This window comes from Conger conger, chromosome 6 (genome assembly GCF_963514075.1).
Source record: "Conger conger chromosome 6, fConCon1.1, whole genome shotgun sequence".
In the NCBI taxonomy this organism is placed as follows: Eukaryota; Metazoa; Chordata; class Actinopteri; order Anguilliformes; family Congridae; genus Conger; species Conger conger.
In genome coordinates, this window is record NC_083765.1 from 50,548,019 (window position 1) to 50,573,851 (window position 25,833).

The following is a 25,833-nucleotide window of genomic DNA, read 5'->3' on the forward strand; positions in this document are numbered from 1 at the left end:
ATTGATGTACAAATACATTCATTATTTTTAATTAGTCTGTTACCTACTAACTAAATGAATATGTATTTAATAGCAAACCATCAAGCTTAACCATCAAGAAATACCTACATCAACTGTTTTTTTATTCCAATATGAATCGATGTACATGAACAGAGCTGTACAGATGAACTAGCTGCTTTCTACCTGCAGTGGGTGGCGTTGAGGCCACTGGGTGTGATCAGCTGATCACTGAAAAAGTCTTGCTTGACACGCTCGTCCTTGACTTGCACAGTTGACAGGGTGTTGTTGATGTAGCCAGTCATGCAGCTTAAAGAGAGAGAGGGATGGTCACTGAAGTCAGAGGTCACAAACCTTACGGAAACATCTGCTACAAGGCGCAACTTTTGCTATATACAGTACTGTGCAGAAGTCTTAGGTACCCTAGACTTTATTATATATATGTTTTTTTTTTTTATGTGTTAGCATAAGTGAACACATTTCCAACTATTCATTTTCCAAAAGATGAAATTTTTACAGAGACATTTTTGTATTTATTTTAAAGAAGTAACATATTACTGTAAGCAATTAACTACTTTTTACATCAAAACTTGATTAAGGCTGTCTGAGATCAGAAATAAGGAGCCAACCAAAGTCTGCAGAAGAACTGTGGCAAGTTCTCCAACATGCTTTGAACAACCTCCCTGCTGATTGTCTAAGCCAACGCCGTCCTGCAGTTCTGTATCTCAGAGAAGTGATGCAGTTTTAACGCCGAAGGGTTAAAAAAATATTGATTTGATTCAGTTTTTAACTATTCTGCCAAATTACTAAAATGTAATGTAAAACGTATAGTATGTTTATTTAGGACCTTTCATTTAATTATTTTTTAAAGAATCTTATCTGTACAGAATGTTATACAGGTGCCTAAGACTTTTGCACAGTACTGTACATACACTCACTGAGCACTTTATTAGGAACATTTTTACTTTATTACACCTACTTATTCATGCGATTATCTAATCAGCCAATTGTGTAGCAGCAGTGCAATGCAAACAATCATGTAGATACGGGTCAGGAGCTTCAGGTAATTTTCAAATCAACCATCAGAATGGGGAGAAAATGTGAGTCTAAGTGACTTTGACCATGGACTGATTGTTGGTGGCAGACAGGGTGGTTTGAGTATCTCAGAAACGGCTGATCTCCTGGGATTTTCACGCACACTAGTCTCTAGAGTTTGCAAACAATGGTGCAAAAAATAAAATAAAATCCAGTGAGCAGCAGTAGACAGTAGACAGAAATGCCTTGTTAATGAGAAACGTCAGAAGAGAATGGCCAGACTGGTCAAAGCTGACCGAAAGGTGACAGTAATGCAATGAACCACACATTATAACAGTCGTATGCAGAAGAGCATCTCTGAACACACAATGCATCATAACTCTAAGTGGATAGGCTACAAATGTGTAGAAAAGTCCAATAAATACGTAATAAAGTGCTCAGTGAGTGTATATAAGTATAGAAATTGGTCTTTTATGAGGAAATGGATGCCTTCTGGTTCAATAACAACAGGATAGCTTCTAATTTTCCATAAGGTCTGAAATAAGTTGCTGGTTTGCAGTCTGCAGTTTCAATTAAAAAGTATCTCACGGTGATGACAGCAGGATGGACAAAATAGAATTATTTCACTCATTACTCATAGCCTAAAGTGGCTGGAACATTTAGAAAGAACAGGTGGATAAACCTGGTCTGTCTTTGCTGTGGATAATAAACCTGGTCTGTCTTTGCTGTGGTGAATAAACCTGGTCTGTCTTTGCTGTGGTGAATAAACCTGGTCTGTCTTTGCTGTGGTGGATAAACCTGGTCTGTCTTTGCTGTGGTGAATAAACCTGGTCTGTCTTTGCTGTGGTGAATAAACCTGGTCTGTCTTTGCTGTGGATAATAAACCTGGTCTGTCTTTGCTGTGGTGGATAAACCTGGTCTGTCTTTGCTGTGGTGAATAAACCTGGTCTGTCTTTGCCGTGGTGAATAAACCTGGTCTGTCTTTGCTGTGGATAATAAACATGGTCTGTCTTTGCTGTGGATAATAAACCTGGTCTGTCTTTGCTGTGGTGAATAAACCTGGTCTGTCTTTGCTGTGGATAATAAACCTGGTCTGTCTTTGCTGTGGATAATAAACCTGCTCTGTCTTTGCTGTGGATAATAAACCGGGTCTGTTTTTGCTGTGGTGGTTCTGACTCACTCCAGATCAGTCGAGGAGTTTTTGGCACAGGGGCCATAACGATAGCGGTACACCAGGCGAGGCACAAAGTCCGTGGAGACGCCGATGACCAGCCCGTTAGCAATCACCGCCAGCACGCCGATCATCTCCAGCACTTTGGTCCATACGCCTGAGGAGCAGACACAATTACATTACATTATATTACATTATTGGCATTTGGCAGACACTTTTATCCAGAGCGACGTACAGTTGATTAGACTAGGCAGGAGACAATCCTCCCCTGGAGGGTTAAGGGCCTTGCTCAAGGGCCCAACGGCTGTGCAGCTCTTATTGTGGCTAAACCTGGATTAGAACCACCGACCTTGCGTGTCCCAGTCATTTACCTTAACCACTACACTACAGGCCGCCCTGACAATGGAACATCATTCACAAAATGCATTCTCTCAGACACCAGCACACCATGGAGGAGCTACTCTGAGCCGGAACATGGACAACGTCCAAAGGCCAGCTCGTTACACTTCTCCATTAACCCTCTGGGGTCTGAGGGCAACATGAGGAACACTGGTGACTGTGCCGTGCCCTGACATTTGTGTAATTTTAATCAATGTTAAACACAGTGATTCCAAAGTGTTTCATATCTTTGTTTTCAGCACACACCCAGCTACATTAATATGGTAACAGTAGGTCAGAATCATTTGTTGGTAGTAAATTGCCCTAGAATCACACAAATTGTAAATAGTTTTGAAAACGGAATGCCGTAAAATCACATACTAATCAATTGTAGCGAAATCATTACCACAGCTGCCTCACCGATGTCAATGCCTTTTATACACCTTCACTTGATCTCTCCTGCCTTACCGATGTCAATGCCTTTTATACACCTTCACTTGATCTCTCCTGCCTCACCGATGTCAATGCCTTTTATACACCTTCACTTGATCTCTCCTGCCTTACCGATGTCATTAGTCTTCTTCGGCACCAGGCGGCGCTCAAGGCTGACCATCTTTATGGCGTCCAATCGGATCTCAATGATGTTGTTCAAGAGGGCCAGCAGTGGGGCCAGGGGGAAGGCCGCCACAAAGATGGTGGTGAAGCTGAACTGGATAACTGTAGAGAGAGAGAGAGAGAAAGGAGTGAGCCACTGCACACCACACAGCCCCGAATCACTGCAGTGAAGAGAGGAATTAGGAATCTCTGCAGGTAAAACACAAGAAATCAGGTGGCATGTTGATCTTAATCACAAGGAAAATGTCTTACGTATATGCTATATTCTGCCAAATCACCATAATTACTATTGTTAGGCAACAGGTTAACCAACATTTGAAAACGCCAGTTAACCTATTGCATTTTTTTTTTTTTCGTCATGTCATGCCACCATTCTTTATGTGTACCACTGTCTGGGCTGTATAGTTCATTCTTGCATTGATGCAATTTGGCAGCTATTGGGTCGGGTTACAGACCAATGGTCTTAAAGCAGAGAATTTCCCAGATAGATCCACACTCAACTCTCCACTGGAGCACTGGAGTGCTGGAGGCCTGGAGGCTAAGAAGGACATAAAGCAGTGCGGGGGACAGGAGCCGGGGCGGAGAATTACCCATTTCCAGGAACTCATTGAAGAGGCTGAAGGCATTGACTTCTTTCAAGTTGTAGTTGTGGTGCCAGTTCTGGAGCTTGCAGGTCTCGCACAGCTCGGAGCCGTCGTCCGTACCCCGGCACTCCTTCCTGTAGCAGACGCCACACTTCCTCTGGAGGTGCTTTGAGGTCATCTTCTTCTTCATCCAGTTGCGGAACCAGCTGCAGAGACCGAGGGGGCAGGGTGGGGGGGCCGGGTGAGGGAATGTGATTGAGCCCCACGACACCTCTGATTCACATCGTCTCCATTCTAAACCCCCAAACAGCGCACATATGAAATAATTGTAGGGCGACATGGCTCAGGCAGTAAGAGGGTTGCCGGTTCGATCCCCCGCCCGGGCTGTGTCGAAGTGTCCCTGAGCAAGACACCTAACCCCCAAATGCTCCTGACGAGCTGGTCAGCACCTTGCATGGCAGCCAATCGCCGTTGGTGTGTGAGTGTGTGTATGAATGGGTGAATGAGAAGCATCAATTGTACAGCGCTTTGGATAAAGGCGCTATATAAATGCCAACCATTTACCATTTACCATTTAATTGTAGCCATATTTGTGTTTCCTTAGTGGTAGAGACCAAATGGATACCATAACAAGCCAGCTGCTCTCTCCTTTTGGACACACACACACACAAGTAATTGTGAAAGTGTTGTCTGTTATTTTGGCCACTTTGCCCCTTTGCCCCTGGGGGAGACGGACGGTAAACTCACGGCACTGCAAACTCGAAGACGTTGTTGATGGTCTGTTTAAGTAGCATGATGATGGCCATCTGGATGAAGAGGTCCGTGAGGCACCCGCTGGGGTGGCACTGCAGGGACAGGACACCTAATTTAACTTAAAAAAACAAACAACTCACCCGGAAAAAGCTTCTTTATCCCAGAAACATAGTAACTCCAACAGGTAAAATGCTCTAACCCAAGAATACCAAAATGAAGCTTTGGCTATAGAAGCAAGACTGAAGCTTATTGCAATAGACTAAAGACAGGTGTGCAGTAGTGCAGTTACAGTGCAGATGGAGTGTCTTGTTCTGAGCTTTTGTGGAGTTTGGTGAGGAGTCTATGATGTCTTGTGCAAAATATATATTATTACAAAATGTGTCCAAATAAAAGATGACAACTTTAACTGATAACTTCAGATAGCTTTCAGCTCCACACTGCAAAAAAGCCTGTCTTAGCAAGTGTCTCGTAATGAGACTTAAAATCTTTTTCTCTTTAAAGGAGAAAATATTAGCTTGTTTAAAGTGACTGTTGGTTTGGCAAGTGACATTTTCTTACCCCGTTGACAAAAACTGAACTCTCCTGTCAAGAAGTGCCAACATAAATGTTGCTGACTGTGCAGATAAGTGCAGACCAGAGTCAACACTAATACAATTGATCGATAATCAATACTAAATGACTCACTTCTTCCAGCCTCCACTTTCCTGCAATCCGGACGTAGCCACCAGGGTGACCATTAATCCTAAACAGAGCAAAAAAAAAAAAAAAAGAAGAAATCTCATGCACATTTCACATATCTCATTGACCATCACAGTTGATCCATGACATCTGAAACGGAACAGTGATTTACCTGCCCAGAAAGAAGGCCACATAGATCAAGGAGGAGAAGAGGGTGAAGAACTGGAAGGTGAACATCTTCACAGTAAAGCTTCTTTCTGTGGCCGCAAAGGAGCGAGTTTTCTCTGGAGAGAAAAAGTAGAAGCAGGTTTGTGTGCCAAAGCCAGACTGCACATCACATCCACACCAAAAGATGGCACAATAAATTAAATGATTCAACTGAGAATGTGATATTTAATGATGATGCCAAGTGTTGAACTGTTCACTTTTCCCAATGCTGGTATACATATGCCAGATTTTCAGGAATATACAGTGCATCCGGAAAGTATTCACAGCGCTTCACTTTTTCCACATTTTGTTATGTTACACAACAAATGTTATGTAATTCTACACACAATACCCCATAATGACAACGTGAAAAAAGTTTTTTTTTAATTTTTGCAAATTTATTCAAAATAAAAAACTAAGAAATCACATGTACATAAGTATTCACAGCCTTTGCCATGAAGCTCAAAATTGAGCTCAGGTGCATCCTGTTTCCACTGATCAACCTTGAGATGTTTCTACAGGTTAGTCCACCTGTGGTAAATTCAGTTGATTGGACATGATTTGGAAGGAAGCCACTCCTTAGTAAAAGGCACATGGAGTTTGCCAAAAGGCACCTGAAGAACTCTCAGACCATGAGAAACAAAATTCTCTGGTATGATGAGACAAAGATTGAACTCTTTGGCGTGAATGCCAGGCGTCATGTTTGGAGAAAAGCAGGCACCGCTCATCACCTGGCCAATACCATCCCTACAGTGAAGCATGGTGGTGGCAGCATCATGCTGTGGGGATGTTTTTCAGCGGCAGGAACTGGGAGACTAATCAGGATTGAGGGAAAGATGAATGCAGCAATGTACAGAGACATCCTGGATGAAAACCTGCTCCAGAGCGCTCTTGACCTCAGACTGGGGCGACGGTTCATCTTTCAGCAGGACAACGACCCTAAGCACACAGCCAAGATATCAAAGGAGTGGCTTCAGGACAACTCTGTGAATGTCCTTGAGTGGCCCAGCCAGAGCCCAGACTTGAATCCGATTTAACATCTCTGGAGAGATCTGAAAATGGCTGTGCACCAACGCTCCCCATCCAACCTGATGGAGATTGAGAGGTGCTGCAAAGAGGAATGGGCGAAACTGCCCAAAGATAGGTGTGCCAAGCTTGTGGCATCATATTCAAAAAGACTTGAGGCTGTAATTGCTGCCAAAGGTGCATCAACAAAGTATTGAGGAAAGGAAATTTATTTTTAATAAATTTGCAAAAAAAAAAAAACTTCTTTCATGTTGTCATTATGGGGTGTTGTGTGTAGAATTTTGAGGAAAAAAAAGAATTTATTCCATTTTGGAATAGGGCTGTAACATAACAAAATATGGGAAAAGTGAAGCGCTGTGAATACTTTCCGGATGCACTGTAGAGTAAATGAAAGGTAATTACACACCACGATATTCAAATGAGCCTCAAACCACTGTGCTGCTGTCAGATATGCAGTAGATATTACAAGAATTGTGACAATCCCAGGACATCAGCAGTTACAGAAATAATGAAACCAACCTGGTCTGGCACCAACAATCATGCCACAGTCAAACTCAGAGATCACATTTCTTCCCCATTCTGATGGTTGATGATTAACTGAAGCCCCTGACCCGTCTGAATCTATATGATTTTCACAACTAATGCCTTATTACTCACATTAATAAGTAGGTGTACAGGTGTTCTGAATACAGAGCCCAATGACTGTATATTCCCTACATAACTGGTGTCCTATGGAAATATATAGAGGTCTTTCCCCCACACAATGACAAGCTGAAGTGGGACTGCACTAAAAACATGGTGTGCCTTCATAGCTTGTTTGACAAAAAACCATTGTGTACACATGACTGCAAGTCCAGTGGGATTGCCCAAGGAAAGGGTCATAATGACAGCCACATTTTCACCAACCTATATGACACAACCACATGGCCACGCTCCTGTTGACCTGTAAGAGATGAGAGAAGAAGCACTTAATGCGCCATTTCAGCCGGGGCGGAAGCTGAATGCAGGATCATCGTTTCAAGCGGTGGTCTGTACCCGGGTCATGACAGTGATGGTGAGGTAATGCAGAAAAGCGCCCATCATGACAGCGACCGTGTTCGCGTGCTCGATCAGGAACTGCCATTTCGCCTCAGAAAACAGCACAGTAGCGACCACACGAAACACCACCAGCGCATGAGTCAGTCCAATGATCAGCACCAGCTAAACACACACAAATGCAAACATTAAAAAAGGACATAACAACAGGAAAAACACACAAAGAAGGGGTGATATAGTCTATATAACAATTACATTTAGTTTAAACAATTTTATGAAAAAGAAAAGAATGATTAAAAATACTGTAATGCCACATCGCCCATATATTAACTGAACCAGATTCCCACATTTTCATGCTCAAGACAGAGCAAAGAAGTTAGGAAAATCGGTAGGTGTTGTTAACTCTATGTAAAACAATGTTTGCATTACACTAGTTTAGCAAAAATGGCAAAATTATTACTGGCTATTGCTTAGGCTTCTTCATATGTCTTATGACTTCCCATGTACCAACGCATGTCACCCATAACCTTACATGTGGAGTATGCAGGGGTTAAAGTGGGAACAGGGTTCTGGAAAATGTAACCGCTAGACCACGTCTGCATGCTTTTATGAATTTTGTTGCTGTGCTTTGGTTTTGAGTGGATGTGTGGATGCGCTCTATATATTATAACTATCATTAGAGGCAGCAGGCACCAATAGTGTTCACCAATAGCGTGGCCAAAACTAAACTTACCAAGAGTGTTACAAACATCAGGTTCACCAAGAGTGGCCAAAACTAAACTTACCATCAGTGTTACCAAAATGAGGACCAGAGTGCTGTTCAGGTAGGAGTGGCGGTACTGCTTGGGTTCGCATTCTGGATCATTCATAATCTCCAAAATCAGTTCCTCCTAGCACAGAAACATGGTCTAGGTCATTTCAAATGCACTTGTAAGAGTGCCAGCATGGCTTTTGAACAATTATTTTTGAATGAATCTATGAATGTTTTATTATTATTATCACTTATATTGCTCAAGTGGCAAAACCTAAAGAACCTAAACTTAGAAGGGTTGCTTAACACATACAGTCGTCCCATAATTACTGTGAGGGGGCTATTCATTTCACAGTGCTCATTAAAAGCTACTAGGAGTGGGCTAACTGTACCTCATCCTCGCACCAGTCAAAAACCTTCCACTTGCAGACGAACGATGCTCTGTGCCTCTTCCAGAACTCAAGGAACACGGTGGCTGTGAAACCGAAGCAGCTCGTTAATGAAGGTTCCTGGTGCTGCAGGAATCTTAGGCCTCACACACCAGCACTAAACCCGGTTTCACAAATGCTTCGGCTCCTTACAATCGCTAAATCCACACTGTCAGGGGCTACGGAAACATTTTAGCTTAAAACCCCTTGGAGGCAGGATCATTTTACTATAATACTCATATTTAAGCTCTATATTAGGTAGTCATCAACTTGAACAAAGGAGACATGTCACAAACACTTGGCAAATCAATCCAGGTTATTTTTTTTATCTGTAAGCATCACTCTCGTTGCCCTGGAAAGCAAAAGATCAAATCTGCAGTCAAGGAAATATGCTGCGTGAACTACATTCCAGGTGGTGAGAACCATAGAACACATCTCAGTAGTGTGTCCGGGCTGGTCCAGGTGGTGAGGACCACAGAACACATCTGAGTAGTGTGTCCGGGCTGGTCCAGGTGGTGAGGACCACAGAACACATCTCAGTAGTGTGTCCAGGCTGGTCCAGGTGGTGAGAACCACAGAACACATCTGAGTAGTGTGTCTGGGCTGGTCCAGGTGGTGAGGACCACAGAACACATCTGAGTAGTGTGTCCGGGCTGGTCCAGGTGGTGAGAACCACAGAACACATCTGAGTAGTGTGTCCGGGTGGGTCCAGGTTGGCTCATGTAACCCCACTCCTCATTGGCCTCCACTGGCTGCCTATTGCCGCATGCATCCGCTTTAAGGCGCTAGTGTTGGCATTCCAGGCTGCTAAGGGGACTGCCCCACTTTACATCCGATCTTTAATCGCTCCCTACACCCCAGCAAGACCACTCCGGTGTGCCAGCTCTGGTCGCCTTATGGTTCCCTCACTACGAGCACCTGGCGGTCGAGCTGCAATGGGATGTGCTTTTAACTTGAGGAAGAACCTATGAACTTGTAAGTCGCTTTGGATTAAAAGTGTCTGCCAAATGACAGAAATGTAAATGTAAATGTAAATCAGTACTGTGTACAGGCAGGTTCCCAGGTAGTGAAAAACCACAGAACGTTTCCAAAACTTTTCGAAAAACTAAAACCACTCGTGTGTACACAGCTTTAATTTGGAGTGAGAGCAGGACTTACCCCACACGGCCATAAACATTGCAAAGGCCACAGTCCCCTCATTGTCAAACAGAAGATTCACCTGTAAGGGGGGACAGTAGAACACCATTCTGAGAGTTGTGTTGTGATACTATGTCATGAAGTGGTCTCAAATACATTTTTACTGGGTCTGGCAAAGGAAAATAAAGATGCAATTGGAAAAATGACAACAAAATGGTTACATAATGGTGAAGTAGGTATTCAAATGTATATGTAAATATACAATAATTCTAACACCCATGATCCACACTCATCCACAAGCTGAATACCCCCATTTACCAACATCATAAAATCTATTTCAAACATGCTAGTATTCTTATAAAATGTCATTGTTTGCAACTTGATCATGACCATGAGTAAAATGTATAGCTACTTAAAGGCAGACTATGCAGAATCTTAGGCCTTGATGCAGCCCTTATACAGATCTCTAGCCGTTGCAGACTAAGTGTGAAAACCACAAAACATCTGCTGCAGTAGTTGTTGAGTTCAATGAATTCAACAAAGCATTGTATTAGATTTCAGTGTGCCTGAAGCCTGCCAGGAAGGAAGCACATTTTATCAACATAAGCATGCAAACTAAGCTGGTGGAAACTCCAGAAAATATACGCAGCACCTCTGTGCAGTGAGACGCAGATATCATGGCACCCCAGCTGACTTATGAAACTGAATTTAGTTAGCTCAGGGCAGCTACCTACTGTAATGTTACCCACAAGCTAAGTACTGGGCAGAACTGAACACAGACATAGGTTGCCAGTGTATGATAATAATGACTGAGGATGTTTGTTTTACAATATGTCAAAGTGAAAATCCTGCATAGTATCTGCATAGAATGCCTTTAAGGATAGTGAAATTCCCACCACTTTTCCCCTCACAATCGTGGTCTCTTTCTACATCTCAACATCTACCTTCACCTTTGAGTAGGGGGGGGCGTACCTTGGCGTACAAGCAGGTATCCGAGAGTTGCCACACCTTGCATTTTTTGTCGCACAGGGGACACATGATAGTGTCGGCCTCACAGACCTCCTTGCTGTAATGTGAGGCACAGACGCAGCGTGTTAAGGTTACCCTCCGCACACACAGAGGCACACACACGGTATGAGCCCTCGACCTCACTCACAGTCGCGCGGCGGTACGGACTCACATTAGGGGACTGGTGTTAAAGAAAGCCACGCCGTACAGAAACACGATGAGCCCGAGGATGGCAGGGAAGATCAGCAGAAAGGTGTACCAGCCCAGCCAGAGGTAATACAGGGCCACCTTCTCTCCAAAGTATCTCCTGAAAGACACAGAGACAGAGAGACAGCCGTTGACTGACATCCTGATAAACGAACATTATACTGTAATAATGATACTATAAATAATGATTATTTGAATTTGTACCAATTTGAATAATGTACAGAAAATACATGATTGGATTCATTTATTACATTTTTATTTATATACTGCTTTTCATAATACTCTTGGTATCAAGATAGCACTACATTATTAAAAGATGGATTACACGGACTAAATATTTACATTGGGCCAGTGATTACATTTGTTTTTTGTGAGACCATGTTCTCTGTAAAGTTTCAAGCAGACCATTTGGTTAATGATTACTGTAGTAATAAAAAAAAAGTCACAAAATAATCATTTATTTGATTCCATAATGGACTGAATGACTGAATTCTGAAATATGTATTTGGCGTCTGTGATTAAATTAGTCTTGTTATAACAACCTGCTCTTAATAAGCACTGGTCCACAGAAAGAGTACAAGTATATAAGAATTTTACAAACTCACAGAAGGATTTGCCATATTGCTCCCACTTAACAGTGCCTATGGGTGGTCCATGGAAACAGGCAGGTGAACGAGTACAAGTATATAAGGATTTCACAAACTCACAGAAGGATTTACCACATTGCTCTTACTTGACAGTGCCTATGGGCTGGTACTGGAAACATGCAGTCCAACGGGCCCATTTCTGCCTCAACTGCTTCTGTTCCCTTTTCTATTAGTGGAAACCAGAGAGATAATTAAAGTTGTTCTGTTCCTTTCGCTATTAATGGAAACCAGAGAGGAACTGAATGCTCTTCAAGAGTATTGTAAAAGGTAACAGTCAAAAAATAATGTAAACGACAGTGCAGTATTTGGACAGTGCGATAATTTCTGTTCTTATTTCCGTTCAATTTCGGTAAGTCTATTGTTTGGCCTATGACTTACTTCTCAGGATTCTCACTTTTACTTTTGTTTCACAGTTTTTCAACTGTTTTAATTCAACACTGCATGCATACAAATACACATGAAATAGCTTAAGTTAATATGTGATACCCGCATTGTATGCATGGTCATGTACATATATAAATACTTCAAGATTTCTTCCTGAATGGCAACTTCAACAATGCACTGCACTGTTGGTGTTAGAAGTCACAGAAGACAAAAGAGAGGTGAGAACATTTCAGGAAGAAAAGCAAGAGAAGCATATTTGATATTACCTCATGCAGGCAGAAGCCGGTTTCAAAAACATTCTTTGTCATGAGGTCTTTCAGCTTGTCTGTGAAGAATGAAACACATGCAGATGGGGGTAAGGGGCTAACCTGACTGCCGCCTTTCTGAAATGCAGGAATAATCTGGTAGGGTACTACAAACGTTTGATTTATAAGACACCCTTCAGGAGAAAAGCAACATTCACCAATCTTGCACAGCATTAAAACACACATATTTTACTATACATTACTATATATCATAATTCTATAGCTCTTGGCTGCACAAAATACAGCTGTTGAAAGCAGAAAAGTGAAGCAGAGCTCACCTCCATTGTGGGTGTAGGTGTTGTTTAGGATGAAGTGGACTATCCTTATCCTGGAGCACAGGAGAGGGTTGGTTACACAGGGAGGTAAAGAACAATACCCCTCACACAGAAGCAACGACCCGGGAACGCCCCGTGTTTGCTGTTGGTGTGAAAGGGTGAACCCACTCAGATGTGACCCTGGTCACAACCTGGGAATTATCCACGATACACACGACGGCATGAAAGGGGGAAGACGGATTACGCGACCAGGGATTCAATCAAGGAACCTCATTGGTTATGATCGGAGACGCGCCAGTTATGACGACAATGGCGCTTAGTTCATACAAAGTTTTATTAAAAATCTTTGCATTACGAGTGTAAGTGTAACATAACATTAAACCTATTGAGCGATTGCCATTTCATTGTATGGTTCAATGACATGACATTCAATTTGATTATCAACATCAAGCTCAATTGATTTTTAGGTTTCAAAAGCCCATTGGTGGACTACAGTGTCAATCATGCATTTGCGTTCAATTAATGTCTCAAGCCCATCTGATTTACAAAATGGCATCTTGAATTGCGTGCTCTACTGTGTTCCAGAGGGGTATAGGAGAAATTTTATTTCTAAAACAGTCCAAGTAAAAATCTTTGTTAAAGAATACTTATTCTATTTCAATCATTTCCCACTGCTGCACATGCATATCTATTAATTTAATACGCAGTTTGTTCAATAAATCTGACCTTGTGCACATTGGGACAGTTTCGTTCTGCTCACAGCTCCAGTTGCAGGCATCCGACACCTTCAGCAGGTACCTGTACTTGTCAAAAATCTTCTTTGGTGCTTGAAACCCATAGAAGATTTTCTCACCATCTATAATAATCTGAATGAAAATGTGTTGTTACAGGGCAGTACATTTCAGACAGTGACATGTTTTTTGGTTTTGGCTCTGTACTCCAGAACATTGGATTTGAAATTATGTTAAAGTGCTGACTGTCAGCTTTAATTTCAGGGCATTTAAATCTTAATTGGTGATCCATGTACAGTGTCATGAAGATGCATTTGCCCCCTTCCTGATTTCCTCAATTATTGAATATTTCTCACACTTACTGGTTTCAGATCTTTACACAAAATGTACTATGAGACAAAGATAACCTGAGTAAACACAATACACATTTTATTAGTATTTTATTTATGAAATAAAAAAGTTATCAAACACCAATATCACCCCAATTAAAATTTTTAGCCCACTCTTCTTTGAGGAACCGCTCAAGCGAACACGGGGAGCACATGCAAACTCCACACAGAGAGGCCCCGGCCGACCGGGATTCGAACCCATAATTTTAATCATTTGAGTGTTGTGTTTACTCAGGTTTACTCAGATTATTACATTTTGTCTGAAGATCTGAAATCATTCAGTGTGACAAACATGCACTAAATCAGGAAATCAGGAAGGGGGCAAACACGTTTTCCAGCACTGTAGGAATTACAGCCCTTCTATACAGAGTCCCCTAATTTTAGAGGAGCAAAAGTAACAAACTATACTGCTAAAACATTATTGGTTAGGTTGGGTATTGGTTAGTTCAGAGCAGATACAATGATTCACCATCAGCAGTCACATCATCAATGAACACAAGCCAAAACCCCATCGCCACAATTTTTCACAGACGAGGAGTGGTGCTTTAGATCACAAGCAGCTTCCATCCTTCTTTCCATCCCATTGGACCAGTTTAATACGAGTTAAATACTGGTCCAAGATTTTGTTTCATAACTCCCCAGTTTCTTTATTTCACTTCCTTCTTAGAAAACGCTAAGCCGTTCTGTCCTTGAGGCTTCCCGCAAGTTTGCATTGCACGGTGGATGCTGAGGTCTGATGTTATGCTGGTGTCATATTCTGTTTATGGTAGTCTTTGACACATCTGCGACTACATCACGGAAAATGTTCTTGATAGTTGATAGATGGCCATCCACTGCAGCGGTCCTCTGTGGTCTCCCTAATTAAATCTGACACAGCCAATGTTTTGGCCATGTCTCTGATTGATTTATTCAGATTTTTTTTTAGTTGGGATGACTTATTTCGTCCCCTTGTTTAGAGTGAACTGCAACATTCCACATGCAAATTCAACACCTATCAGCCAACTGTCCAATTACTTTTTCTCCCACAAAATGGAGGGACTTTGGATAAAAATACACATGCGTGCTTCAGCCAGAGCTTCATATTAAACCAGTAAGTAATTACACATACATGAGTGCAAATGCAGTACACAGCAAAAACATTTCAAACATAACTATTAAGAATAGACAAAATAAAAAACTAAATTATTTGTTTGCCTTAATATTATTTGCATTCCATACTTTTAAATGACTGAAAAGGGACTCACTTTTACTTTGAAATTCTTCTTCTTCATTTCTGCGATGAAATTCGCTTGCATCTTGAACGCCTCACTTTCCTTGTCCTCGAAAAGTTTGCTGACCAAAACATAGTCGTACGTGTGAAGGGGACGCTGTGGAGTGAGTGAGTGTGAATATCACAATAGCTGACACGCTGCTCCGCATTCAGTCACAGTCTGTGTTCCCTGGAGACCTAATGAACAGCCCCAAGCCTTCAGATCACTGCCTCGGCCCCGCAGCATTTCCATAACCTGAAAATCAGTTTGATTCACATTTGCCCCGGTTTCTATGCAGATCAGTGTTTTGATGTGTGATTTTCATTGTGAAATGGGCGTGATAACTGGGGATGTGATTCGTGGGTTAACATAATCCTGCAGGGGGTAGCAGGGTTTCACTCACAGGTGAAATGAGCGTACCTTTGAGGAGAGTAAGGGGGTCTCACTGCCATTTTCTCCACTGTCCCGGTTTCTCTCTCGAAGTTCAAAAGTAGCCTGCAGCACAGAACCAAAAGGCAGACAATATCACTCATAAAACAATACAGGAAGTGAGTACTCTTACAGCAGAGGCTAAGTACAGCTTCATGGTGACAACTTCCCTGAAATGCACACAAACCCCTTTACTTCACAAGTGCTTTAACCCCCTGCGTATGGGAGTTTCGTCAGCAAAGATCGACCAGCTCAGTTCCTATTTGAATGATTCACTTCACCAGATTGTATTATAGAGAGACAGCAAAAACATTGATAGAAACCTTAAGAGTCATGACTTTCCAATGCGCACACCGGCAAATATATGAATGTTATAAATGAGATGAATTAGACCATTATTAATCATTAATCCTTACTCATTAATTAATTTACCGAGTTTTGGTCAGCAGGAGGTCCACCCATTCACATATGAATGGGTGGACCTCCCATATTAATAATATTAATAGAGAGGGGAGACGCCATGTGAGAGAATGTCGACTGTACTTATTTAGAGGTAAACCTTTATTTTCGGAAAATAGCACGGTGTAGGGACTACAACTTCCACATTCCCACAGGAAAATTCCGCGACGTCCACCACGAATGACGTCTAACTTGGTTCAGCCAATCCCGTAATGGCGGGAGCAATAAACGGTCCCGTATAAGAGCAAAACACGTTCTTGGGATCTCTCTTCTGCTTTTTCTGCTTCTTCTGCTTCTTCTCTTCGACGCACCCTTTTTGCCCATTCGCTTCAGCTCATCTGCTCCGAGACTCGGACAGAGGCTGAATGCTGCACAGCGCACTACCAGGCCTACGGACACACCCAGTTACCTCGCGGTAACTTCGTGGCCTATAGCGAGTGGAAACTGGTGTACGCGGAATGCTACATCAGTTTACCCCTGCAAAGCTCACCAAAGAACAACAGCAACGAACTTTCCACCCGGAAAAGGGACCAACGAACATCCTTCCAGCAACCGAGCGGACCAGACGACAACGCGCGGCTAAGACGCCCCAGCCTGCGCATCTCTCCAGGACACACATTCACAGCACCATCGCGGCTCCTACAAGGACAGCACGTCTTTTGGATCCAATGCGTATGGACTCAGTAAGAGAACAAACATTCAGGCATAGCCAGTGTTTAGTTTAGTCTTAACTGTTTTTGTGAATCTGTGTTTCCATATTTGCCGTCTTATCATTGGAATGTATTTTGTTAGCTATATATGTACGTGAATTGATTCGCCGTCTTTTGCGCATATATAGAGTAAACTACGCAAGTAGTCTTCTCACAGCTAACAATAACTAACACACCCAGAACTCTAGCTTACCCAATCTAGCTACTCCCACTTTTACCTTTCCTTTGTTCAAGCGACACGCGCGCTTGCGCGCGCCACACACACACGCACACACACATACCCAACTAAATTTCCTTACTAACTTCCCGTTAGTTTATCTGTTCTGTGTTTTACGTTTGTTTAATAAATATATTTTATTAAACGCCGGTGTCCGTTTTGGAATCACATAGACATGAGAGCCGAGTTAAAGCAGTCTTTCGAAGAACTTCCAACCTTCAGGTTATCGGTATGTTTAATAATTAATATTGGTTATTTTAATAATTAATTAAAATACTAAATTTGTGGTTAGATATTTCTGATAATAGTAATTTTATGAGACTGATTACTTTTTGCAGTTATACTGCTACACAACGTTTAACTGGCGCCCCGGTTTCGTAGAGAGTAAAATCCCTGCGTTATTTGGCGGCCCGTGCGAGGACCCTACATAATTTGGAGTCCCGTGCGAGGACCCCTACACTGGATAACTGGAAAAAGCTTCATGCCTTCTGGGAGGATGATGAAGACGCAAACAACTAATCACGTTCCAACACTGAAGAAGTGCTGTGTCATTTCAAATGGCGAACTGATCGAGCGGAGGATGAACTTCATGAATAAGTATAACTGCATTTCTTATGATCATACTGCCGAGTATACACTCAGTGATCACTTTATTAGGTAAACCAGCTTTTTAATGCAAATATATAATCAGTCAAAAAACAGCCAACTAAACGCATAAAAGCATGCAGACGTGGTCAAGCGGTTCAGCTGTAATTCAGACCAAATGCTAGAATGGGGAAGAAATGTGATCGATGTGACTTTGACCGTTTAGTTGCTGTCACATGATTGGCTGATATTTGATATTTGCATTAACAAGCTGATGCACTGGTGAAATGGCAGTCACAAAGTTAATAATATTTATCATATTTTTTAGATGGCAGTTTTGGAGGAGTTAATGGACTCTTCTTGAAACTTATGCCAGTATTAAAAATATGAGCCACCTTATACTAGAAAGGTAGTGAAACCATATGTTGCAAAATGATTTTCTTGAATTAAATGACTGATTTAAAATGAAAACATGATAGGAAAGCACTGACTGACACAACCTCGTAACTAATAAGGTTCCTTGATTGAATCCGGGGTCGAGTAACACAGGATTCCCTCTTTCACACCACAGCCGAGCCGTGTCGATCCCGGATAATTCCCAGGAGAAGAGTAGGGTCACTGTCCCAGGAAAAGGAGACCCTTTCACACCAACAGCAAACATGGGACATTCCCAGAGCCTTGCTTCTGTGTGAGAGGGGTATGAGTGTGGTGTTTTCAATAAATTTTTCCAAAATATTATTTGTAGATGGCTCACTGTGTATTCCTTTGTGAAAAGGCTTTGTCTTAGAGGTGGGGAGGGATGAGGGCAGGTATGAATAGCCTACTTACCTGGAAAGTTCTCTCTTACTCAAAAATATTAATTACAGAAAGGCCATTAGCCCCTCCCATTGTCAACTGGTGTTGAAAAATAGTAGTGACAACACAAAGTGTTGGTAATTTTTTGGATTTGCTAAAATATTTTAAAATCTTTTGATACCCAAGACCTGTAATCCTTTGATACCCAATGTGTTCCTTATGGTTAGTGTGTCATTTCACAACATTCTCCATGTGTTCAAAACTTGTAGAATCTGTGTTTTTCATTGTCAAGTTTTTTCTAAGTTGTAAGCGTTTCCGTTTATTGTTACCCTCTGTGCAAACCGTACTCTGTTCCGTGGTTGTTCCATTAATTCATTTATTTCATCTGTGTCTCGTTTCATGTCTCCGCCTTTTCCACTCCTTAGATGTACTTCCTTTCTGTCTACTGTCATTGTTCCCACCTGTGTTTTGTTTTGATTCTAGTTAGTTTAGTGCATTTAAACCCCTTTGTTTCTGTCTTTCATTGCCAGTTTGTTATGTGTCCCGACCATAGTCTCCAGTGTTATTTTCTGATTGATTTCTGTTACGACCTGTTTTGTCCTAGACTGCCACCTCTTGATTTATCCTTCCGTTTTGTTTCGACCCGTAGTTTCTCGACCTGTTTTGGATTATCCATAATCTTTGTTTGCTGGTGTACCGACCCTCTGCCTGGACTCCCGTTAACAAACTACCTATTCTCTGCTGATTCTGTTTGCTGGCTATCAACCTTCGACTGTATAGCTACTCTGCCAACCAGATAATAAAGAACTCACTTCTGTGGTCTCACTACTGGGTCTAGTGTTCTGGAACCTGACTAAACAATTTTGGTTCCAGAACACTACAATGGCTTACCATTTGCATGTTTTTAGAGCAATTTACAACCCACATATAATTCTGACCAACTGACTGACTGCTGCCATATTATTGTAGCTGAGTTTGTGCTGAAAACGAAAATAATGAACACTTTGGAATCACTGTATATAAAGCTCTGAGCATGGCACAGTCACCAGTGTTCCTCGGTTTACCTCAATGATATGAGGTCAGATTTAGAGAAGAACTCCATTTAATTCAAAACCCATTAGTAGCGAGCTGATTTTGATTTTGGAATTGAACAATGACAAGTACATTTTCATTCATAATTAGAAACATTAAGCACATTATGTGAAATAAAACATTTTATTGAACTGGCTTATAGGCATGCCACATCGCCTGATGGAGCACACTAGATATTCCACCTTTCATGAATGTGCATGGAGTAAAGGCAGTTCAGAGTCTGAATGCCTTAATCTCCGTCTCATACAGACACACCCTCAATCTGCAAAAAATATTGAGATAAGCATCACTGGCCTTAAACTTTGTACTTTGTTTTATGAGTGTAATTTTATATGGGGCCTATTCAAAATATACAAGTACAACGTACATTAGCCTCAATCGTGTCTACAGCCACTTTAGCGCAGAGATATGCACCTCCACTCACTGTCTCACTGACCTTATGCTTTTCATTATAAAATACATTTATTTATATATAAGCCCTCTGTATGATTTTATGATGACAAAAGTATTGCTTAGAAAGATTATAGATTTAGGCAAGCGCATATTTACACATTTACTGTATCTTAATTTGACTATGCACAATCATTTTCTTTAAAAACTCTAAAAACTCATTTTAACAACCTCGTAGCTACGACAATGTTATAATTTCCATCTGCCAATGATGGTTAGGTCTATCTCCCTCAAAAGGAACTGCACCTGGCTGTCACAGAATGAATCTGGTCTAAACCTGGCAATTTATTACAGCAAGCAAGAAAAGGAGCAAGGAAAGAAAGAGGGTGAAAAATAAGCGATTGCATAGTATCCATTTTTGGTACATCATTGTCAAACTTCTGTGAAGAAAGCGGGTTGCTAACAAAGAGCCTTTCATACCTTTAGATCTTATTCAAGTAACAGTGTTTGTGCCTAGGGCAGGCTGGGACATGCAGTCCTGGTGAAAGCCACACTTCTACACGGCTGTTTTACATATTATTATATCTTACAAGAGTGCATGCATGTGGATTGTACTGAAGGCAAGAGCTATTCACATCACTCTCTCCCCTAAGGAAAACCAATAGCCTAACACCCAATATGACTTTTCAATTGTGTCAGCAACTTTCCGCCTGAAATCAACAAATCAAGATCAGTTCAGGAAGTTATTGTCAGACAACAAATCACTATTTCTCTCCACTTGGGTTTATGGCCATTCATTGTGTTTCACTGCCATGTTCACAGGATCACTGGTTAATCATGGCACATTGTAATGCCATATGCTACAATGTTCACAGGATCACAGGTTAATCATGGCACATTTTAATGCCATATGCTACAGTGTTCACAGGATAATCATGGGACATTTTAATGCCATATGCTACAATGTTCACAGGATCACAGGTTAATCATGGCACGTTTTAATGCCATATGCTACAATATTCACAGGATAATCATGGCACATTTTAATGCCATATGCTACAATGTTCACAGGATAATCATGGCACATTTTAATGCCATATGCTACAATGTTCACAGGATCACAGGTTAATCATGGCACGTTCTAATGTAGTATGCTACAATGTTCACAGGATCACAGGTTACTCATGGCATGTTTTAATGCCATATGCTACAATGTTCACAGGATCACAGGTTAATCATGGCACATTTGCAATGACATCAAAGTGCTTGACACTTTGACTCAAGTGTAGAGGTGTTCGCTTCACAATGCATCCTCATCACTGTATAATACATTACATTACATTACATTATTGGCATTTAGCAGATGCTCTTATCCAGAGTGACATACAGTTGATTAGACTAAGCAGGAGACAATCCTCCCCTGGCGCAATGCAGGGTTAAGGGCCTTGCTCAAGGGCCCAACGGCTGTGCGGATCTTATTGTGGCTACACTGGGATTAGAGCCACCAACCTTTCGTGTCCCAGTCATTCACCTTAACCACTACGCTACAGGCCGCCCATAATAACTCACTAAAAGTCAGTAGGGCCACCTGATGCTGTCTTGAACAGTTGAGGCTCATTTTAAACCATGTTTGTTTCATAAAAGAGTCCTAAGTCATCTGTGTTTGTGGACTCGACTTTGTAACCTGACTCCCCACACATGCACACTGATACAGTATGGTACTATGTGGTGATGTTTTCTTTTAGCTTGGTTCAGCTCTGCTCTCAGCAGATGAGCAGGGCTACAAGGTCCACCCGAGGGGAGAGTGTAGAATTCCAAAGCCAGCCACTGCCTTTGCACATTCAGATTTTTAATTTAAAGTGATAAAAGAGAGATAAGACAGATCATTACATTTATATAGCTCTTTCTAGACACTCAAAGCGCTTACAGGGATGCTCCAGAACACACACCATACATCAGATGAGGTGGAGAGGGAAAGTGTTCTTGCCTATTGAAGGGCTGGGAATTTAGCCAGGACACCGGGGAACCCGGTGGGACCTTTAATGGCCTTTAATGAGTCAGGACCTCTGTTTGACATCTCATACAAACAACACAGTGTCATAATTACTGGGCCAGGGCATTGGGGATAATTTGGCCAGAGGTTAGATCGCCCCCTGCTAGCCCACCAACACCACTCTGATCTAAGTACTAACCAAGCCCACACCTGCTTAGCAACAGCCGGAGGAGGTGGGTGCATGATGGTATAGGAACACGATCTCCACTCCCTACTGACCTGAAAATATGTCCTTCTCACAAAAAAAGGGGGGAATGGATTTTGAGTAATTAATCATGTCTACATCAACCTAACTGACACCTTTCTGTACACATGATCCCACACACTGTACAGACTGTTCGGGTGTGAGTGTTTATGTGCGGGTGTGTGTGAAATCTGGTGCATTAATTAAGATCAATTCTCCTGCCATTAATTGAGATTTTAACCAAGATAATCAACAAGACATAGCCATCTGCATAGTTTCTCTATTTTGAGCAGAACTTAACCAACATATGTAACTACAGCAACATGCTGAAACGGTAGCAATCTTAACGGCTTGAAGTAGTTAGTGCCAGCAAAAAAAAGTTTTATTTTGAGGATCAAGTGTTAAAACCCTTTAATGACTACCTCATCGTAGATTCTGCCTTACATATTGCTGTAGGGACAACAAGACTACATTTGCCAGCATTCCATAGGAAACTTCAGTGACGTTTACAGCATAGCCCCTGGTGTGATGTCTAGTTACGGTAAACCAATCACACCGGAATGTGCCGGAAGCAATAAAACCTACCGTAACGGTATAAAATCACATTTTCCATTCTCTTTGCGCTTCCTTCGTTGCTTGTTCTTGGCCTTGCACCAACTCAACTCCTCTGGCTCTCATGTCAAGCAATCGCACATGGAGCTTGCACAACCACAGCTTCCAGAGGCCACTGCTTACAGTGCGGTAACGGTCAGTCCAGGCCTATTACAAACAAAGTGGAATCTGACACACGCAGATTGCAGCATCAACTAACCAAATCATGTTGCATATGGGAAATGGCCCCAGCCTGTGCACATCTCCGCCGAAACTCACACCACCACAATCCACACCTCCACAATCCACACCTCCACGATTCACACCTCCACAATCGCTTCTCCAAGCACAGGCCACAGCCATCCCCATGGTCTGTCTCTCTCTCCCCCTCAGAGCAAACTCTTTCCTTCCAGCACAGAACTCTACTAACTAACCCAGGCGGTAGTCATGAATAATTCACTAATAGTTACTTGTAGTGCTTTGAGTTATGTCTCACTCTTTGGGGAATGATACTTTATTAAAATTGCCAAGCAGATAGGCCTACTAACACGCTACCTCTTACCTCCCCCTACTTAGCTTTCCCTGTAAGATTAGTCTGTTTTTGTTCTGTGTTTGTATGATTGTTTAACCCTTGTGTAGAATTAACATTCGGTATACTCCCCTTGTCCTAAGGGTAAAAAATGCCCAGCCTTCACTAAACCCCTTAAATAAAGCAGCTTAATTGAATTTTAATTAATTGAATTCCATTTTGCATGAAGAAACAACCTGTTACTCATCACAAGTTAAAAAAAGATCATTTAGTGGGTTTTCTCTGCTGTTAAGACAACATAAGGGTTAAATAAGTTATTTTATAATTTTATTAAAGGTTGTAAAACATGAGAGTTGAGTGAAATTAGTCTACAAACAACTCCAACCTTTGGTTTATCAATTATATTTTACCACTAATATTGGTCATTTTAATTATTCATTGAAATTCTATTTTTGGATAGATATTCTAGATAATGGTAATTTAATGAGACTGATGTATTTACATTGTCCCATTCTAACAATACGTACAATTTGGCTCTGTATTCCAGCACACTGGATTTGAAATGAAACAACAAATATGAGGGTTAAAGTGCATACTGAGGGAAATGACATCCATATCAGGTGACCCATGCAGGTATGAGAAAGCCTTCAGTATCTAATCTTGATTCACGCTTGATTGCCTTGATCTGTTATGTGCATTTGTCAACATTAGGACCAGCATTGTGCCAACAAAATTCAAGGCAGCCTTTATGACTCTGAAAAATAAGAAAAAGCAGAACAATAAGCTTACCAAAGCAAAATGTTTGGAACATTGTTAAGTGAAAATAGATCACTTGTGCATATTTTGGATCATTGCCTTCCTGTGGGATGAAGCACTCTCCTATGAGTTTGGAGGCATTTGACTGAACTTGAGCAGATGCTTCTGGACACTACAGATTCTGCTGAAGGCAAGTGAGCCAGCACCTGTAGCAGCTATACATGCCTAACTATGACACCCCCACCATGTTTAACAGATGAGAGGGTGTTTGATTCTTGGGCATTTCCTTTTAGCCTGTACACTATGTTGTTTTCATCACTCTGATACAACTCAAACTTGGTCTCATTTGCTCTTATCCAGAGCGACGTCCAACAGAGTGCATAACTATAACCAGGAACAAGTCCACAGATATAAGAACTTCGACCTTCTAGATTAATCTGATGAGAAAAATACATTAAAGTTGCAATAAACTTGCCTTTGCAAACACAACGCTAGTAATAAAACGAGTATACACTTATGTGAGAACTACAATAAACCTTTTAGATAGCCAAACAAAAAAGCAATAAAACCATCTTAGTAAACACACAATAATAATTAAAAAGAACATAAATTGTACCACTGTCCAAATACTTATGGACTGCCCTGTATGGACTTCCAATATCAAGGCAGTTGAGAAATTGTGAAAACATGCTTGCAATACAGCTGAACCGACCACAAGGAATAGTTTTTACGTTACGGTTCAAGAATAGTAACCATTTTATTTTGGGCATGTCATTTTCAAGCTTGTATTAAGAAAAGGGGGCACTAACCCCTTTGTGCAGATTCCCAATCTGGCATTACTTGCCAATTTTCGCAGGGTTCTATTTAGAGGCTTTATAACTCCAGAGATGAGCATCACAGGGACTTTAAAAATGGCTTAAATGAAAAAATGCACTACCATTTTCAATGCTAATTTACAGTGGGAGCAATAATTATTTGATCCCTTGCTAATTTTGTAGGTTTGCCCACTTACAAAGAATGGAACTGTGTAGAATTTTAATCATAGGTACATTTTAACATTGAGAGACAGAATATCACTAAATAATCCACAATAACAACATCATATAAATTTTATAAATTTTATATCATATTTTCACATGAAATAAGTAACCTTTGTAAACCTTTGTCAGGTCAGACATTTGTTGTTGTTTTTCACCAGGTTTGCACAGATCTTGGGAGGGATTTTGGTCCACTCCTCTTTGCAGATCCTCTCCAAATCCTTAAGGTTCCGAGGCTGTCGCTTGGCAACTCGAAGCTTCAGCTCCCTCCACAGACTTTCGATGGGATTTAGGTCTGGAGACTGGTTAGGCCACTCCAGGACCTTAATATGATTCTTTTTGAGCCACTCCTTTGTTGCCTTGGCCGTATGTTTTGGGTCAGTGTCATGTTGGAAGACCCATCCACGACCCATTTTCAGTGCTCTCACTGAGGGAAGGAGGTTGTCGCCCCAAATTTCCCGGTACATGGCCCCATTCATCCTCCCCTCGATACGGTGAAGTCGTCCTGTCCCCTTAGCTGAGAAACACCCCCAAAGCATAAGGTTTCCACCTCCATGCTTCACAGTGGGGATGGTGTTCTTGGGGTTGTACTCAGCATTTCTCTTCCTCCAAACACGGCGAGTCGAGTTGATGCCAAATAGCTCTATTTTGGTCTCATCTGACCACATCACCTTCTCCCAGGCCTCCTCTGTATCATCCAGGTGTTCTTTGGCAAACTTCAGACGGGCCTGCACATGTGCCTTCTTCAGCAGAGGAACCTTGCATGCGCAGCAGGATTTTAATCCTTTGCGGTGTAGTGTGTTACTGATGGTTCTCTTCGTGACTGTGGTCCCAACTGCCTTCAGGTCATTAACAAGCTCCTCCTGTGTAGTAGTGGGCTGATCCGTGACCTTTCTCATGATCATTGATATCCCACGAGGTGAGATCTTGCGTGGAGCCCCAGACCGAGGGAGATTGGCGGTGACTTTGTGTTTCTTCCATTTTCTAATAATTGCTCCAACAGTTGTTAACTTCT

At 41.7% G+C, this 25,833-nt stretch overlaps 1 protein-coding gene across 1 annotated transcript in view; it reads right to left on the reverse strand.

Annotated features, from left to right (window-relative positions):
• Positions 1 to 25,833, reverse strand: part of LOC133130869 (anoctamin-9-like) — a 34,581-nt gene that overhangs the window by 5,820 nt on the left and 2,928 nt on the right. The window contains exons 2-21 of the mRNA XM_061245811.1: positions 15,412 to 15,486; positions 14,986 to 15,108; positions 13,348 to 13,487; positions 12,625 to 12,674; positions 12,308 to 12,366; positions 11,744 to 11,823; positions 10,976 to 11,110; positions 10,768 to 10,861; positions 9,817 to 9,877; positions 8,623 to 8,705; positions 8,265 to 8,369; positions 7,480 to 7,644; positions 7,351 to 7,387; positions 5,384 to 5,495; positions 5,218 to 5,275; positions 4,528 to 4,625; positions 3,787 to 3,986; positions 3,146 to 3,298; positions 2,213 to 2,360; positions 184 to 306 (exon numbers count right to left, since the gene is read on the reverse strand). Of these exons, the coding sequence (XP_061101795.1) occupies positions 184 to 306; positions 2,213 to 2,360; positions 3,146 to 3,298; positions 3,787 to 3,986; positions 4,528 to 4,625; positions 5,218 to 5,275; positions 5,384 to 5,495; positions 7,351 to 7,387; positions 7,480 to 7,644; positions 8,265 to 8,369; positions 8,623 to 8,705; positions 9,817 to 9,877; positions 10,768 to 10,861; positions 10,976 to 11,110; positions 11,744 to 11,823; positions 12,308 to 12,366; positions 12,625 to 12,674; positions 13,348 to 13,487; positions 14,986 to 15,108; positions 15,412 to 15,486 (2,099 nt within the window). The remainder of the gene's footprint in view (positions 1 to 183; positions 307 to 2,212; positions 2,361 to 3,145; positions 3,299 to 3,786; positions 3,987 to 4,527; positions 4,626 to 5,217; positions 5,276 to 5,383; positions 5,496 to 7,350; positions 7,388 to 7,479; positions 7,645 to 8,264; positions 8,370 to 8,622; positions 8,706 to 9,816; positions 9,878 to 10,767; positions 10,862 to 10,975; positions 11,111 to 11,743; positions 11,824 to 12,307; positions 12,367 to 12,624; positions 12,675 to 13,347; positions 13,488 to 14,985; positions 15,109 to 15,411; positions 15,487 to 25,833) is intronic.